Source organism: Schistosoma mansoni, chromosome 5 (assembly GCF_000237925.1).
Source record: "Schistosoma mansoni strain Puerto Rico chromosome 5, complete genome".
NCBI lineage: Eukaryota > Metazoa > Platyhelminthes > Trematoda > Strigeidida > Schistosomatidae > Schistosoma > Schistosoma mansoni.
Window position 1 is genome coordinate 7,896,380 of NC_031499.1, and position 15,049 is coordinate 7,911,428.

The window sequence follows — 15,049 nt, forward strand, 5'->3', positions numbered from 1 at the left end:
CATCTCGGATATAAGTTTTGGTCTGTTTGTTAAAATTTATATGATAAGAAGGGGGTGGCCGATTTTTGCGGGGCGAAACGTTGGATTTACTACAAATTCATTCGCTGAGATTTTACAAATATATATTATTCCTATTTAATGTCTTACATCAACTCGGCGCTCAAATACTGTGAAATTATTCGCTCTAATTTAGACGAGAGTTCTTATATATGTTCTAAAGCAATGTTCTTGATTCCGATCACTTCTGTTATGGTGCAATTTCCATAGAAATTTATAAAATTACTGATTTATTGTGTTTTTCTTGCTATTTATTGTTGAAAATTAACTAAACATTCATTGCACACAGTTGAGATTTATCCAAATTAAATATCCTAAATTCTATTTTCTACTTATCTGTAGTGAATAGAAATATCACACAAGTTTTCTGGATACAAATATATTTCTATAATTTTGACTAATAGATATATTAAAATTTGTGAATTAATTATCCAGACTAATCCCTCTATGGTTATCGCAGGATGATTTTGACCCCTTTTTATATATTGGGACAATCAGTGATTGTGACCAGTCGGATGGGATTACATCCGTCTCCCAGATTTTAGCCAGAATATTAGTCAACCTAATCGCTAAAATTGGACCACCATATTTAAAGACCTCTGGGGCCAATCCATCTGCACCAGCTGCTCTTCCTCGTTTCAGATTACCTATAGCCTTTTGAACTTCAAGTAGGGTCGGGGGGCCTACTTCAATGTTCCATTCAGGTTTTCTAGGAATAGTGGGTAGTTGTGCAGTAGCCGAAGGCCAGCTAAACTGCTCCTTAAAGTGTTCCGCCCATCGTTCTAAACGTTTAGGTTGAGAGCAGATAAGGGTTCCGTCTTTTTCCGAGATTGTCTCACTTACACTTGACTTCTTAATTCCGGTTTCTTTTATTAGTCTGAATAGTTGCCTGGTGTTGCCTACAGCCGCTGCCTTTTCCATCTCTTTTGCTTTCGTTGCCCACCACTGCTCACGATCGTTCCTTAGACTTTTAGTTAACCTAGATCTAATTTCTTTACGCTCTTCGTCATGTTCAGAGCCTGATGGGATGAGTTTACGCGAATCCATCAGTGAAATAGACTTAGAGGAAATCCATTGGTTTTTTGGAGCCCTATGGTTTAAATGACCAATAGATGTTACTGCTGTTTCCACAGCTGTTCGTATGTCTTTCCAAGCAGCATCTGGGTCAGTCTCGTTTACAGAACTGTCTAGATGTGAACTCAGTTGTTTCTGGAATTCGCATTTGGCTTTCTCGTCCTCCAGTTCAATCCTAATGGGTCTTCTTAGTGTAATTTTCCTGCGTCCATTGAGGCGCAGACAAATGCGCGCTCGTATTAAAGCGTGATCAGAGTCTAAACAAGTATTCCAATACGAGCGACAATCTTCTATTGAGCCTCTCCAACGATGACTGATGACAATATGGTCTATTTGAGTCCATCGTTGGTTTGGTGCAGGTGGTCGCCATGTTAGACGATGTCTCTCCTTATGTTTAAAATTAGTGCTTGCTAAAAATAAACGATTGTCTGAGCATAGTTGCAACAGACGATCACCATTATCGGTTCGTTGAGCCGGAATACTAAAACACCCACCTAAATGTCTTTCTGTTTGATTTAAGCTGCCTACCTGGGCATTAAAGTCACCCGCTACGACTACTATGTCTGAGCGCTTAGCTTTCTGAAGAAGCTAAGAGAGTTTTCTGTAAAAGTCATCTTTCACTTCATCATGGCTGCAGTCAGTGGGAGCGTAGGCAGAGACGACGAAAAGGCAACGACGTGTGTCCCTATCCTTCCGAGTTCTTACGGAGCCATTTAGCCGGACAGCACACAGGCGACTGTTAACGGGGATCCATTCTAGTAGTGCCTGTTCTGCCCTTGTACTTAGTGCTATGCCTACACCTGCAAGTCCGCGAGAACTAGCCAACGGGTCGCCAGATACACGGAGGGTGTATTTCGTCGGCTGTCCATTTTGGCGAGGTGAGGTCAAGTGAATGACCACACTGGGATCCTGTATGCGTGTTTCGGAGACACAGCATACATCAATGGTACGAGATTCTAGGATTTTAGCTAAGGAGGCCTGTTGACCGATTTGACATAGGGTACGTACGTTGAAGGCTCCAATGTGTAGTTTGGAGCGAGGTTTTAGTAGACCTCGGACAGCGTTTCGCGCACTAGAATCGTTGGCCATGGTGACACTTGAGGAGGAAACCGAGAGAGGAAGTTTAGTGTTGAAAGTCAAGGTAGAAGGAATAGTAGGAAGTGAAGAAGGAGATTGATTATGGATACAGTGGTCTTGAGTGTTGTTAGAGGTATGAGGGCAGTTATCACTTCCCGGTTGCCCACACCGTGGAAGGATTCTTCTAGAGGTACCTGAAAAGGAAATTGGGTTAGAAGTGGTCTTAATGACCTGAGAGCGTGACCGCAGTGCCCAAGGGACAACTGCTTGAGGTCGGTCACACACGACCTTTTTGTGGGTAGTTTTTGTGTTAGCTCCGTTCTTCAAAAAAACCTTACCGCCGGAGACGGATATCCGTGGGATAAGGTGAGGTGTGCATTTTTAGGGTCGACCTTTTCTAACCCCACCCCTCCTTGTCGGAAGGTAGCATCTCTGTCATGCTGGTTGTCTGAAGGAAACACCTTACTGCTGTCACACCTCTGTACAGTCAACAGTACGACTTCGCCTTTGGACCTTGGGTTTGCTGCTTTTAGTCTCACCGCTCTTCAACCGACCTGTCTGGCATGGTAGGACCTCGAGGAAACGATTGTTCCAGCCAGCATAGCTCGATTGCTTCATCACGATAGGCAAGCCCGACCACCACGTCAAGGTAGCAGCAACGATCGGGAAGTGTAATCGAGCCTGCCAACAATTGAGGGGGAAGATGACCACTGTAGCAGCAACCTCAGCAGTAGTAGGTCTCAATATAAACAAAGGGAAAAACAAGATTCTCCAACACAACACAGTATGCGAAAATCGAATCATGCTTGACGGAGAAGCTTTGGAGGATGTGGAAACCTTTACATATCTGGGCAGTATCATCGATGAACACGGTGGATCTTACGCAAATGTGAGGGCGAGGATAGGCAAAGCAAGAGCAGCATATTTACAACTAAAGAACATCTGGAACTCAAAACAAATGTCTGTCAACCAACATCAGGATCATAATCTTCAATACAAATGTCAAGACAGTTCTACTGTATGGGGCGGAAACCTAGAGAACTACGAATGCCATCATCCAGAAGATGTAGGTGTTTATTAACAGTTGTTTATGCAAGATACTTCGGATCCGTTGGCCAAACACTATTAGCAACATTCTACTATGGGAGAGAACAAACCAGAAATCAGTAGAGGAAGGAATCAGGAAGAAGCGCTGAAGGTGGATAGGACACATTGAGTAAATCACCCAACTGACTTACAAGACAAGCCTTCACATGGAATCCTAAAAGCCAAAAGAGAAGAGGAAGACCAAAGAACACATTACACCGATAAATAGAGACAGGCATAAGAAGAATGAACAAAAGTTGGATAGAACTAGAAAAGAAGGCCCAGGACAGAGTGGGTTGGATAATGCTGGTCGGCGGCCTATGCTCCATTGGGAGTAACAAGCGCAAGTAAGTCAGTAAGCTTAAATTAGTAATATAATTAATATATAGAAAAAAACAACTTACTAAATATTTTGGTAAATCATAGATTTGTGCTATAAATACAGGATTTCTAGTACAATTCATTGTTAGCGAACCTTTTGTATCATCCCATTCAATTGGACATACAAAATAATCATATTTTAATAATATATAAGATAATAATATACTAAATAGTATAGTAGATAAACCACCACCAATAAAACCTTCCCATGTTTTTTTAGGTGATAATTTAATAAGTGGTGTTTTACCATAGAAAAATCCAAATATATATGCCATTATATCATTGCATATAACCAGACAAACTGGTAAAAGAAACCTATAAGATAGATAGATAGATATGAAGAAAAGAATTAGTAAAGGATAAAACTGTACATGATTTGACGAAACTAATCTGATTGAATTTATTTTTTTGTATTGATTGTGTCAATCAGTCAGTCAGCTACAACGTAGGATCAGGCACATTGATGCATCGGTCCAATTTGCCTTGTGGGAAGGCAGCATCGCTGTTATGCTGGTTGTCTGAAGGAATCACTTTATCGCCGTCACATTTCCGTACAGTCGGTAGTACGACTTCGCCTTCGGACTTTGAGATTGTTGCTTTTAGTCTTACCGCTCTTCAACCGACATGTCTGGCATGGTAGGATCTTGAGGAACGATTGTTCCAGGCAGTATAGCTCGATTGGTTCATCACAATAGGCAAGCCCGACCACCACGTCAAGGTAGCAGCAACGGTCGGGATACCTCGTTAGCACAACAAGATGAACACCGAATTCATAGAAGTAGTTAATTTATTGGTGGTAATATACAAAACGAAGATTGTATATAAGGAAGAAGAATTCATTGTACTGTAAGTCAGTCAGTCAGCTACAACGTAGGACCAGGCACATATATGCATCCGTCCAAGTTGCCATACCTAGTTAGCACAACAAGATGAACACCAAATTCATAGAAGTAATGGGCCTGGGACTAACCGATTAGAATAGCTATCGTGTCATTGTGTCATTGGCTTTCGTTCGTTACCGCGGAATCGATTTAGTTTCTCAAGGTTTGAGGGAAGATAAAGAGTGTATACACCTACGCCATTGTGATAGATTCTGAGCCATGTCACACAGAGTCTCCAACCATTGGTTACGATAGTCACGCGGACCCTAACCAAGTAGTCTGCATCTGCCAACATGGCTTAGACTAGAAGTTAGTGAATTCAAGCAGTGATGCCACATCTTGGTTTGGCCGCCTCTAACTCTCTTCCAACCATCCCCAATACGAGTCACTATAGCGCGTCGTGGTAATCGGTGTTCACGCATACGTAACACATGGCCCAACCATCTCAGTCGATGAAGATTCACAACCTCATCAACTGATTTACCATCATTCCCGAATACCCTTCGTCTAACCTCACTATTACTTACCCGGTTATCCCAGCAGATGCGAGCAATATTTCTAAGGCATCTGTAGTCAAATACTAGTAACTTACGAGTATCTTCTACTCTTAATGGCCATGTTTCACAGCCGTAAAGTAGAACAGAACGAACTGCTGCGCAGTATACTCGTCCCTTAATTGATAGACGGATATCGCATCTTCGCCATAGGTGACGTAAGTTGGCAAAAGCCAAACGAGCTTTTTGAATTCGTGCTAAGATTTCGTGTCGAAGATGACAAATCGCAGATGAGACGAAACGTACGTTCTGAATTCCACGATTAACTACTATCCATCTCTACTTATAATCTGATTTAAGATAGAAGTTAATGGAGTTTTAAGAGGAAATTTTTTATGAAAAAGACAATGATAAATAGCTTGTAGTTAAGTGAATAATCTAAGAAAAACCTTAAGTCTTCGTTTTATTCCAAACCCTTTTTGAAAGTTTTATGTAACTAATCATTCATATGAATGGCCGAAGATTGGTTTTACACTCCAAAAGTCATTTTAGGGATTACTAGACGTTGTCAGTAAAGTCTACTCCAAAAAATGAACAAAGTATGAAAAGCAGAGATGGATAGTGACTAGCAGTGGAATCCAGGACGTGCGTTACGTCCTATTTGAGACTCGTCAGCTGGATGTACCTGCAGAGACTGACCAGTTGCAGTCCTAACACATCGATGGGAAGATTCAAACAAATAATACTAAGTGAATTTAAAGTATGAAAAGATCTTACTTATCATTAAGCTTAAATTGTTCACCGAGTAGAGATAATCAGTGTCATGTAGATCGAATCTTTAATGTTGATTAAATTCTATCGATATTAAATTTCTAAACAATGATCAGTCAGAGTGAATCAATCAGTCAGTGAACAATGCTGAGGTCAGACATAAAATACAACGTAAAGATAATAAACTGGCTAAGGTGGTTGAGACATGTAGTACGTATGCCTAACTACTGGCTATATCGATATCCAACGTTGAACGGAGTATGAATAGATTGAAAGAAACCTAGAAGTAGCTAAATGAAAACATGGCATCAGTTCATGAAATTATTGACTGTTGGTTTGAGTCATATTGATAAATGCAAACTACCAATGGATAGAGATATTTCGTGCATGTATCAGAATCGGTTGGAATGGAAGTAGATGTATCCCAAGAACTCACTTTTCATTCTCGAATCATGTTCTTTACCGATGATTTTCATTACTAATGCTTATACCGACAACATTACTACTTCTACTACTCAGATATTTATTATTTACTTTGATCATTTCAATCTTCTTGTGCTAAAATGATGTGACAACTTGCACCATCAATGCACAAATATGTTCCAGGTTCTATGATATTTATGACTAACAACTAACTAAAGTGTTGTAGTATTACCTCAATTTACCAACGACCAACACCGGAAAATACGTTGGTCATCAGATTTCCATAATAAACTGTTGTTAATCTGATTTTTATTCAGCAACATTACAAGGATGGATCACTAAGAATTACTAAATAAATAAACAAACAAACAACACTTAAGCAAACTTTATTAGGTTAGATAAAATGCGGATGTAAACAGTGTTGGATTACTTAAAACTGACTATCAAATTACATAGCTTACTTTCTGTCAATACAATTTTGCCTAATCAGTAAGGGATCACTAAATAAATAGAATAATTATGTGAAAGAACGACCACCAAAGCTTCACAATTGAATCATCCAGTCCACAACAAAAACACAACACACAACCAAATAAACTAAACAATCATCAAAAAACAAACAATAGTATAGTACTTTCATAGTTAAAATCATGAACTAAATCACTGTTGAAAACCTGGAAGCCCTAAACAGCCATCTTGTCCCAGCTAGGGACTCCTCAGCAATGTGTATCCACAACCGCGCACGTAGGAATCGAACCCGAGACTAGTGTAGCAGTTAATTACGTTTCGTCCCGCTTTCTAACATGTGTTCACTTGGGTTTTTTTGATGAAAGGTATAAGCAAATGTCAGATGACTTTTTTATTCTTATCATCAGTAAATAATCAACATCAAAACAGAACAACAACGAACTTTTGACAGTTCCATATCATATGATCATTCAGTTGCAGCATATCAACTGAATCTAAAAATGCAACTCTTTCCATTAGAAATACCTTTAGATGATGTTATTATTATTATTGCTATCAGTTGGGGAAACAATCCTCAAAAGCTAATCAATCATGGTTAATTATTACTCAATGATCAAATAATTTTGAATGTATATCAGTCCTATTAAAAGTCAATTACTGGTCCGATAGCTGAGTGTTAATATTTCAAACTGTGAAGTTGAATGAATAGGATTTGAATCTTATAGAAAGCGTCAATTGGCTCAAAATTTCAGGCAAACTATGTTAACGAGATCTAGGATATAAGATTTCTTGTCGATCACCTCCAACTACCTGTTTGTAAAATTCTCTAGCTTTGATCGAACTCAATTGATTAACTTGAGATTTAGGTATTAATTAATAATGATATACACTTTGAGCTTTATAGTTACTGAGGTTAGTTACAGTTGGAATAGATTAGTTGTAAAATCTTTGACCATGATGTTACAATGAAAACAATTCCAGCTTAGTTATGATGTTCAGATTTAAACTACCACATCAAGAGGTTCAGATTGTGCTCCCGGTTTAGGCAATGGTAATTAAAAGTAGAAAGTATTTTAATTTCTACAATTAGATCACAGGTTCGAATCCTACTACATTAATACCATAATTAGAGGAGACCGACGATTCTTGACTAGCGAACAAAACAAAAAAAAAGTCAACGTTTATTATTTTTAACTTACCAAATTAAACCATTGAAAATATTTTCAATACAGAAATAAGATGATGTAACGAAAATAAGTAATGTAACATGAGTCCATCCAAACTAGAATTCATACAAAAATAAAATGAAAGCATAGTTTTACAAAGAATGAATGAACAAATTAAAATTAAGGGGTTGATCCTCAAGAGACAATTATGAGAAACCAAATAGCACTGAATAACTGTTTCATCCTGATATGAAACTATCCCTTAGAAAGACGTATCAACAATCTCACCAAAGGGGATTGGACCCAACATTTCCAGATTTTTCGGCAACTGTTATATCCTTGAACCAGTAGACCGAAGCTCTTCATATCGAAAATCATTATATGCTCAAAAAAGACTAATTTCGAGAGGTAATTCCCGCAATTCTAATGAGAAGCCATAACGGGTAGATGTTCAAACATGTAAAGTGTGCGGCAGTTACTCATCAATAACATTAGATGACTGGGTAATATCCCTAATTGATTGGAATTAAAAATGTACATCATTGGGTGACGACTCAATAGTCCAAAGGTTAAGGTATCACTGTGAGACCTAGACACTTAGTCTGATTCCCTTTAGTGAGGTCACAGATGTGAGCTGTTAAGTCCCACATCAGGACGAAGCATCTGTAGAAAGCTTCCTTCCCTTCAATGGTTACTCAACTGTGGTCGACTCGTGATCTCAGTAATATCTATAAACTCCACAAGCCTCCTATACTGACAAAAAAAAAACATAGTCATATTCGACAGTGAATGCACTACTTAAGTGCCTGAACGACATATTTTGAGCTGGCTACAAGAATCTAATAAGAACATATGGTTCGATCTCGCATATGTCTATATATAAAATCAAAATAGGAGGTGAAAGGCCATACATTTCCAAAAGATGTTTTTAATGTTAGAGTGGAAAACAGAGAGAGAAAGTGACAGGTAGTGGAAGATATAAAACATAACCAATGGAATCCTAACCTAATCAGTTACAAAGTGTAACCCTGATGTTCTTCTTAATTAAGTTGAGGTAACCAAGATGTAGTATCTTCACTACCTTTTACAGAAATTAGCACAACTTAACATCAAGAACACAAGTAATTCGCTTGTGTTTTTTTCTTCTACAAACATCACAACATTTATTTGAAGGTGTTTTATAAAGAAAAGTTTAATGTATTGGTCTTATTCGTTATATATTAATCTCATTAATGGTATCATTGAAAAGTGGAGAGCATTGGATAACTATTTCGTTCTAGTGTAGCGTGTGCTACTTATACAGAAAGATATAAGTAGTATGTATCAAGAATTAGAAGTTTATCAGTGATAGAAGAGGAACATAAGGAGAACAGAAAGAAATAGTAATAGCAATGGGAGAATAACAAAGCTTGTAAGAAATAAATCAAGGTAGATGTGCAAATGATGTATACAATGTATCGACATTTGAGCAACGCTAAAGTGATCATGAGAATGTCCACCTACTAACTAGGGTTAAATGAGAGTTATAAATTAGTCTGAGTAATTAGAATTATGATTTAGAGTTGATGGTTAGAATTAAGAATAAGATCTAGGGTTTTCATCATGAACTGACATCAGTTATAATGCCAAAATGGTATTCAAACCAAAAAAGTGAATGAATTTCGCGCTAAAATCCAAGACCTGTTATTCCTAAATCTGATTGGTTCGTTCATAATCTGCCCGAATAATAAACTGATTTAGTTGAACTCTACAAGACAGTTCAAATATGATGGTTATAATTCTAAACAAATGTTACATTGGAGATTAACTTTTCTTCTTTTTTCATCTGTACTTTACAGTACAATGAATTCTTCAGAATTATTAAGATAATGGCGTTGAATTTAGTTACGCTTTTGAATCCTGTCCCTCTCTCACTGAAATGATATAAAATGTAATCAACATTAACGGGAGTAGTTAAAACCTCTCATGAGCATCTAGGATATATGTATGTTATTGCTGAGACTTTAAACCAGTACATCCATCTCCTTAAACAACAGGGTTCCTCCTCACATAATAATCAACAACCTCTTCACTGGATATACAATTGAATACGGTTTTAATTAATAATAAACAATTACATTCACCAAATAGGTTGATTGATATCTATTGTGACACAGTGTAACCAAATAATTTGTGAATAAAGAGGATCTCAAAAAACTAAAACGACAAAACCGTTTAGTGGTGTTCCCTAAGGATCAATAGTATTATAAAAATGAAATCATGTGCCGATTCAAGTTAGATCATCACTGAAACCCAAAAGCACTGGATGGCCATTTCGTTTTAATGTGGAACTCCTTAGCAGTGTGCATCCACAATCCTGAACACGTGAGTCATCCTCAGGAACTTCAGTCGTCCGCAAGAACGCCATCCAGAGTTCCCGGTTTTTAGAAAGGTGATTTAATTTAGATCGGCTCATGATTAAAATGAAATTCAACAATCTCCACAACCTCATACTAAACATTTTCCATAATAATCAATGATACGTTATGATTAACTCTATATAAGACATGTTGAAGTCCAATAAAATTGTCTAGAGAACACAAACAAAGAATGAGACTAAACAGATTGACCGTATAGCTTAAATGGAAAATAACAAGATATGAAGGAGACTTTTCAATACTGAATGAAGATATAAACTTGAGAGAGGAAACATTATAAAATGGGTGGATATAGTTGTTTTGTTTTGATTTGGAATTCTTTAGCAACAGCGTGCCAAGATTTGAAGTTACTACATTCAGATTTCACCAAAAAAATGTGTGTGTGATTTTTAATTCATTTACTAAATACAGATTCGTGTAATTGGCTTCGAGCTAGACTTTAAGTGTAAAGGCTAGTGTTATTATACACTTATCTAGACCGGAAAAAGTTCAATCAGGGTCTAGAACTGTAAGTTTAAGTAACTATACGTCAAATGCCTTGACCACTGAAAATCGATATTTCAGTTTCAGAATATGGTTTAATATTTCCATTGTCTTTGGTGAGTAACTGCTTCACACCTGACACTGTTTAACTTCACTGATCACGGCTTCTCATTAGAACTCCAAGGATTCTCCCTTGAAGCTAGTCACTAGTGAGTATATGATAATTATCACATGGAATCCTGAAGGCCAAATGAGAAGAGGAAGACCAAAAACACATTACACCGAGAAATAGAGACATACATGAGAAGAATGAACAAAAAATGGATAGAACTAGAAAAAAAGGCCCAGGACAAAGTGGGTTTAAGAATGCTAGTCAGCGGCCTATGCTCCATTGGGAGTAACAGGTGTAAGTAAAAAGTAAAACAAAGTAATAGGGTTGTGGAGATTATTATTCATTGAGTGAGTTGCACAACTGTCACACTAATTACTCACTATGAATAAATAAATAAACAATCAATAAACGATACATTAGTAGATTGATACTTACCAAAGTAAACTGTTTAATATAATGCCTTTTAACTAAACTTAGAACAAATGCAACAATCCCAGCACAATATAATGAAAATGAAATAAACTGATGATGAGTTATCCATGGTTGTAGAAAATCCTAATTGATCAAAATATAAAAAACAGGAACATAGAATAAACAACAAAACGGAAACGATTGTACGTCTTTACTTGTGTGTACATTCTTTCCTATGAGAGAACTCTATGCATACACAAACATATGTATGTGGTGTGTTAAATGCTTACAGTCATTTTTCTGTTTTTTTATCAGTATAAGGTTGTAAAGATTGTTGAGTTTCGTTGAAACCATGATCCGATCAATGTCAGACAACCATTGAAAACCTGAAAGCACTGAACGGCCGTTTCGTCCTAGCATGAGACTCCTCAGCAAATGAGCATTTACGACCCGCACGTGGGGATCGAACTTAGGACCTTCTGTTTTGAGTACGGATGTTTAACCTCTAGGCCACTTAGTCAGCATTCAACGGTGTTAATGCTTAAATTCAATCAATCCATGATATAGTGAGACCATCTTCGATTGTCTTTGGTGGGAACCAACCTCACACCTGACACTGTTTAACTTCACTGATCATGGCTTCTAATTAGAACTCCAAAGATTCTCCCTTGAAGCTAGTCACTAGTGAGTATATGATAATTATCAGTATACGGTTGTGGAGATTGTTATTAATTGAGTGAATTGCTGGATAAGTGTGATTTTTCATTTCTTTTGTAAAATAAAACTCATCTTAAGCGTCTACAGTTGTGTTACAATTGTTTGATAAGTATATGTATCAGTAGTATAGTGAAATCCGACAAGCGTGATGATAAAAGAAAGTACACAATTACAATAAACTATAAGGCTTGACATGCTTTAATGATAGCAAACCTAGACACTGAAACTATGATGAATTTATCGAATATAAAGCACATACAACTGAATTATCCTTTCCCTCTACCTCTCGTTCACAAAAAAAGCAACTAGTTCAAAATGTTGTCTAAATTGTGAACAACCCTAACCCTCAACTCAATAATAAACGGTTGATGAACTCATCACATATACGTGAGTAGAGGAGAATCATTAGCAAAGTACTTGTGACCGTCTTAATGTCAACTACTTTTTTTAATGGTCCAACTTCATATTTATAAAATAGGTTAATGGAAAGTTATAAACAGTATTGTCGATCAAATATATAATTTATCTACCACGTACAAAATGATCTACTATACTCTGTGATACACTATATGTTGCTTGTCTGATAACAAAAGCAATAAAAAAGGAACTAGATAAATCAGATTTCCAACATATGACTAAATGCCTGCCCCCAAATGCCCTGGTACGGCCGAGTGGAGAGAAACAGCTCTCCCACTCCAAATGCTCTCACATGTCCACGCGTATACAGCCTCTGACAGGGAAGTCCTACTCATTGCCTTCTCGTGGCACCGCTGTTGTTTACGAAGTTGAGAAGACGGAAAGCGAATGTCAGGCGCTTTAACCGGGTTGGTGGACACGGAGGGTCCATCTAGGGGAGTTGGAAAACCCTCATTCCAAACCAATGGTGCACATAGGCTGGCTCCAGTATCCTGAGGGAACAAATGGCGTATGAATCAATCGTTGATCGCCGGCTACCATGGGACTGCATCTACTCACGATGCTCCACTGCCTTGTGGATCAGACCTTTAGGTCAAAGGCTAGAGATGGGACTTAAACAGACGAAAAGCAGGGAGCAATAAATAATTGTTTCATATCGGCCGGGAACTGCCTTAACAATGTGAACAACTATAACTGTGACTGAGATTGAATCTGCGACAACTTCAGATTTCGAGGTGAGCATATCATCATTGAGTTAGTAAATTATTAGTGTATATTACCATAGTATAGTATGATGGTCATCCAACGTTCGGCTTCTAATATCACAATTAAACTCTAATCTACCAGTCACGAACTCCTTCAAAATTACCTATTAGTTGGCTGAATGTGAAGATTTTTGAGATTGTTTTCATCATCAAAGACCAACTGGATCTGAAAAACTAGTGTTTAACCTATAAACTTTCGATCACTGGTCTAAATGATTTATAATTAGCTAAGGTTGGGATAGCTCATTGGTATTGCCTCGAATTGTGAAACTGGGTTACCCAAGTCCCGATCCCGCATGGAAGTATCATTCTCTGCAAAGTTGCCAGTACGATTTGTTAATGATTGTCAGCCAGTATAAAACCTAGGTCATTGAATGATTTCCTACTGACTAACTACCCTCAACCACCTTATACACTCGAAGTCCGTCTTTAATAAGAACTAGAAAAAAAACGGATTAATCTCTACAACCAAACAAATAGAAAGTAGGAGAGTGGAACAGTTTACCTAATCATTCTACAAAGTAACTAGTCATTATATATAAACACATACATAATAATACTATTATCACTACTACTTTCAAATGAATAAGCTGAACAAAACTTACTTCTTTAGCTAAAAGTAATCGAAATCGAGTTATTAAACTTTCACCAAATAAGTAATAATTGGATGTAAACAAAAAATACCATGATAATAATCGAAACCATGGTAAATCATGCGATCGATAAACCAAATAACCAATATTGATAATTTCATAGAAACAAGCCAATTGAATAGCTAAAACCTATATTGATATAGAAAAATAAAGTAAATTAAAATTTACTTGTATAATAACAGAATTCGTTATGTTTACAGTTACAAAACAGTTGGAATATTCAATTTACAAACGTTAAAAATTATGAATTCGAACCTTATCGAGGAACTACTACTAATTTGAACAGCTGAACAATAGTTGTATCACAGTTACCCATTCAAGATGGTCACGAGTGTTATTAGAGGTAGAGGCTAGGCTAGGCATATAGGAAGGACCGAATAGCACCCAGAACTGCTCGTACGATCTCAATCATCATTTGCGTCCGATCAATAAATTCACTCCTCTCCTAATTGCACGTTCATTTATATTACGAATCTATACGTTATAACAACTGACTCAGTCAGTCAGTCACAACGTAGAACTTCGTACGTACGTACATCAGTTCGAGTTGCCATACCACATTAGCACAGAGATGCAGTTGTCGATTCAAATCCCATAGTGGTAGAAGTAGTAGGAGTATAATCAGAAATCCAAAAGATTAGGGGTTTCAAGAAATTATTGAAGGAGTATAGTACAGTGAAATAAATTTGGAAAGAGAAAAAGATAAAGACATGAGGAATTCAGAAGATTAGAATTTGGTAGAACACAAAGAGTGGATGCATCTTCGCCATTGCAAACGATTTTGAGCCATGTCATTCAAGGTCTCTAACCATCGGTTGCTGTCATCTCGCGAATCCCAACCAGGTAGTCTACACCTACCAACATGGCCCAGTCCACTTGTCAGTGACTTCATTGATTTGTGCCACGTTTTGGTCTGGCCACCCCTAGCTTTCTTCCAACCTACTCCTACACCATGAAACATTGCACATCGGGGCAGTCGGTGGTCGGGCATACGTAACACATGTCCCAGCCATCTCAACTGATGAAGTTTCACTACTTCATCAATCGATTTGCCATCCCTACCTAGTACTCGTTTCCTAACAACTGCATTACTTACCCGGTGGTCCCAGGATATACGAGCAATGCTTCGAAGACACCTATGATCGAACACTAGTAGCCTACGAATATCCTCTACTCTTATTGGCCATGTTCACTGCC

The 15,049-nt window shown here is 37.5% G+C and overlaps 1 protein-coding gene across 1 annotated transcript in view; it reads right to left on the reverse strand.

The window, feature by feature from the left end:
- Smp_144030 (phosphatidate cytidylyltransferase) overlaps nucleotides 1–15,049 on the reverse strand; it is a gene marked incomplete at both ends in the record, with an annotated part of 35,209 nt that overhangs the window by 4,199 nt on the left and 15,961 nt on the right. The window contains 4 exons of the mRNA XM_018797791.1: nucleotides 3,699–3,990; nucleotides 7,912–7,994; nucleotides 11,326–11,445; nucleotides 13,805–13,981. Coding sequence (XP_018652798.1) covers nucleotides 3,699–3,990; nucleotides 7,912–7,994; nucleotides 11,326–11,445; nucleotides 13,805–13,981 — 672 coding nt within the window. The remainder of the gene's footprint in view (nucleotides 1–3,698; nucleotides 3,991–7,911; nucleotides 7,995–11,325; nucleotides 11,446–13,804; nucleotides 13,982–15,049) is intronic.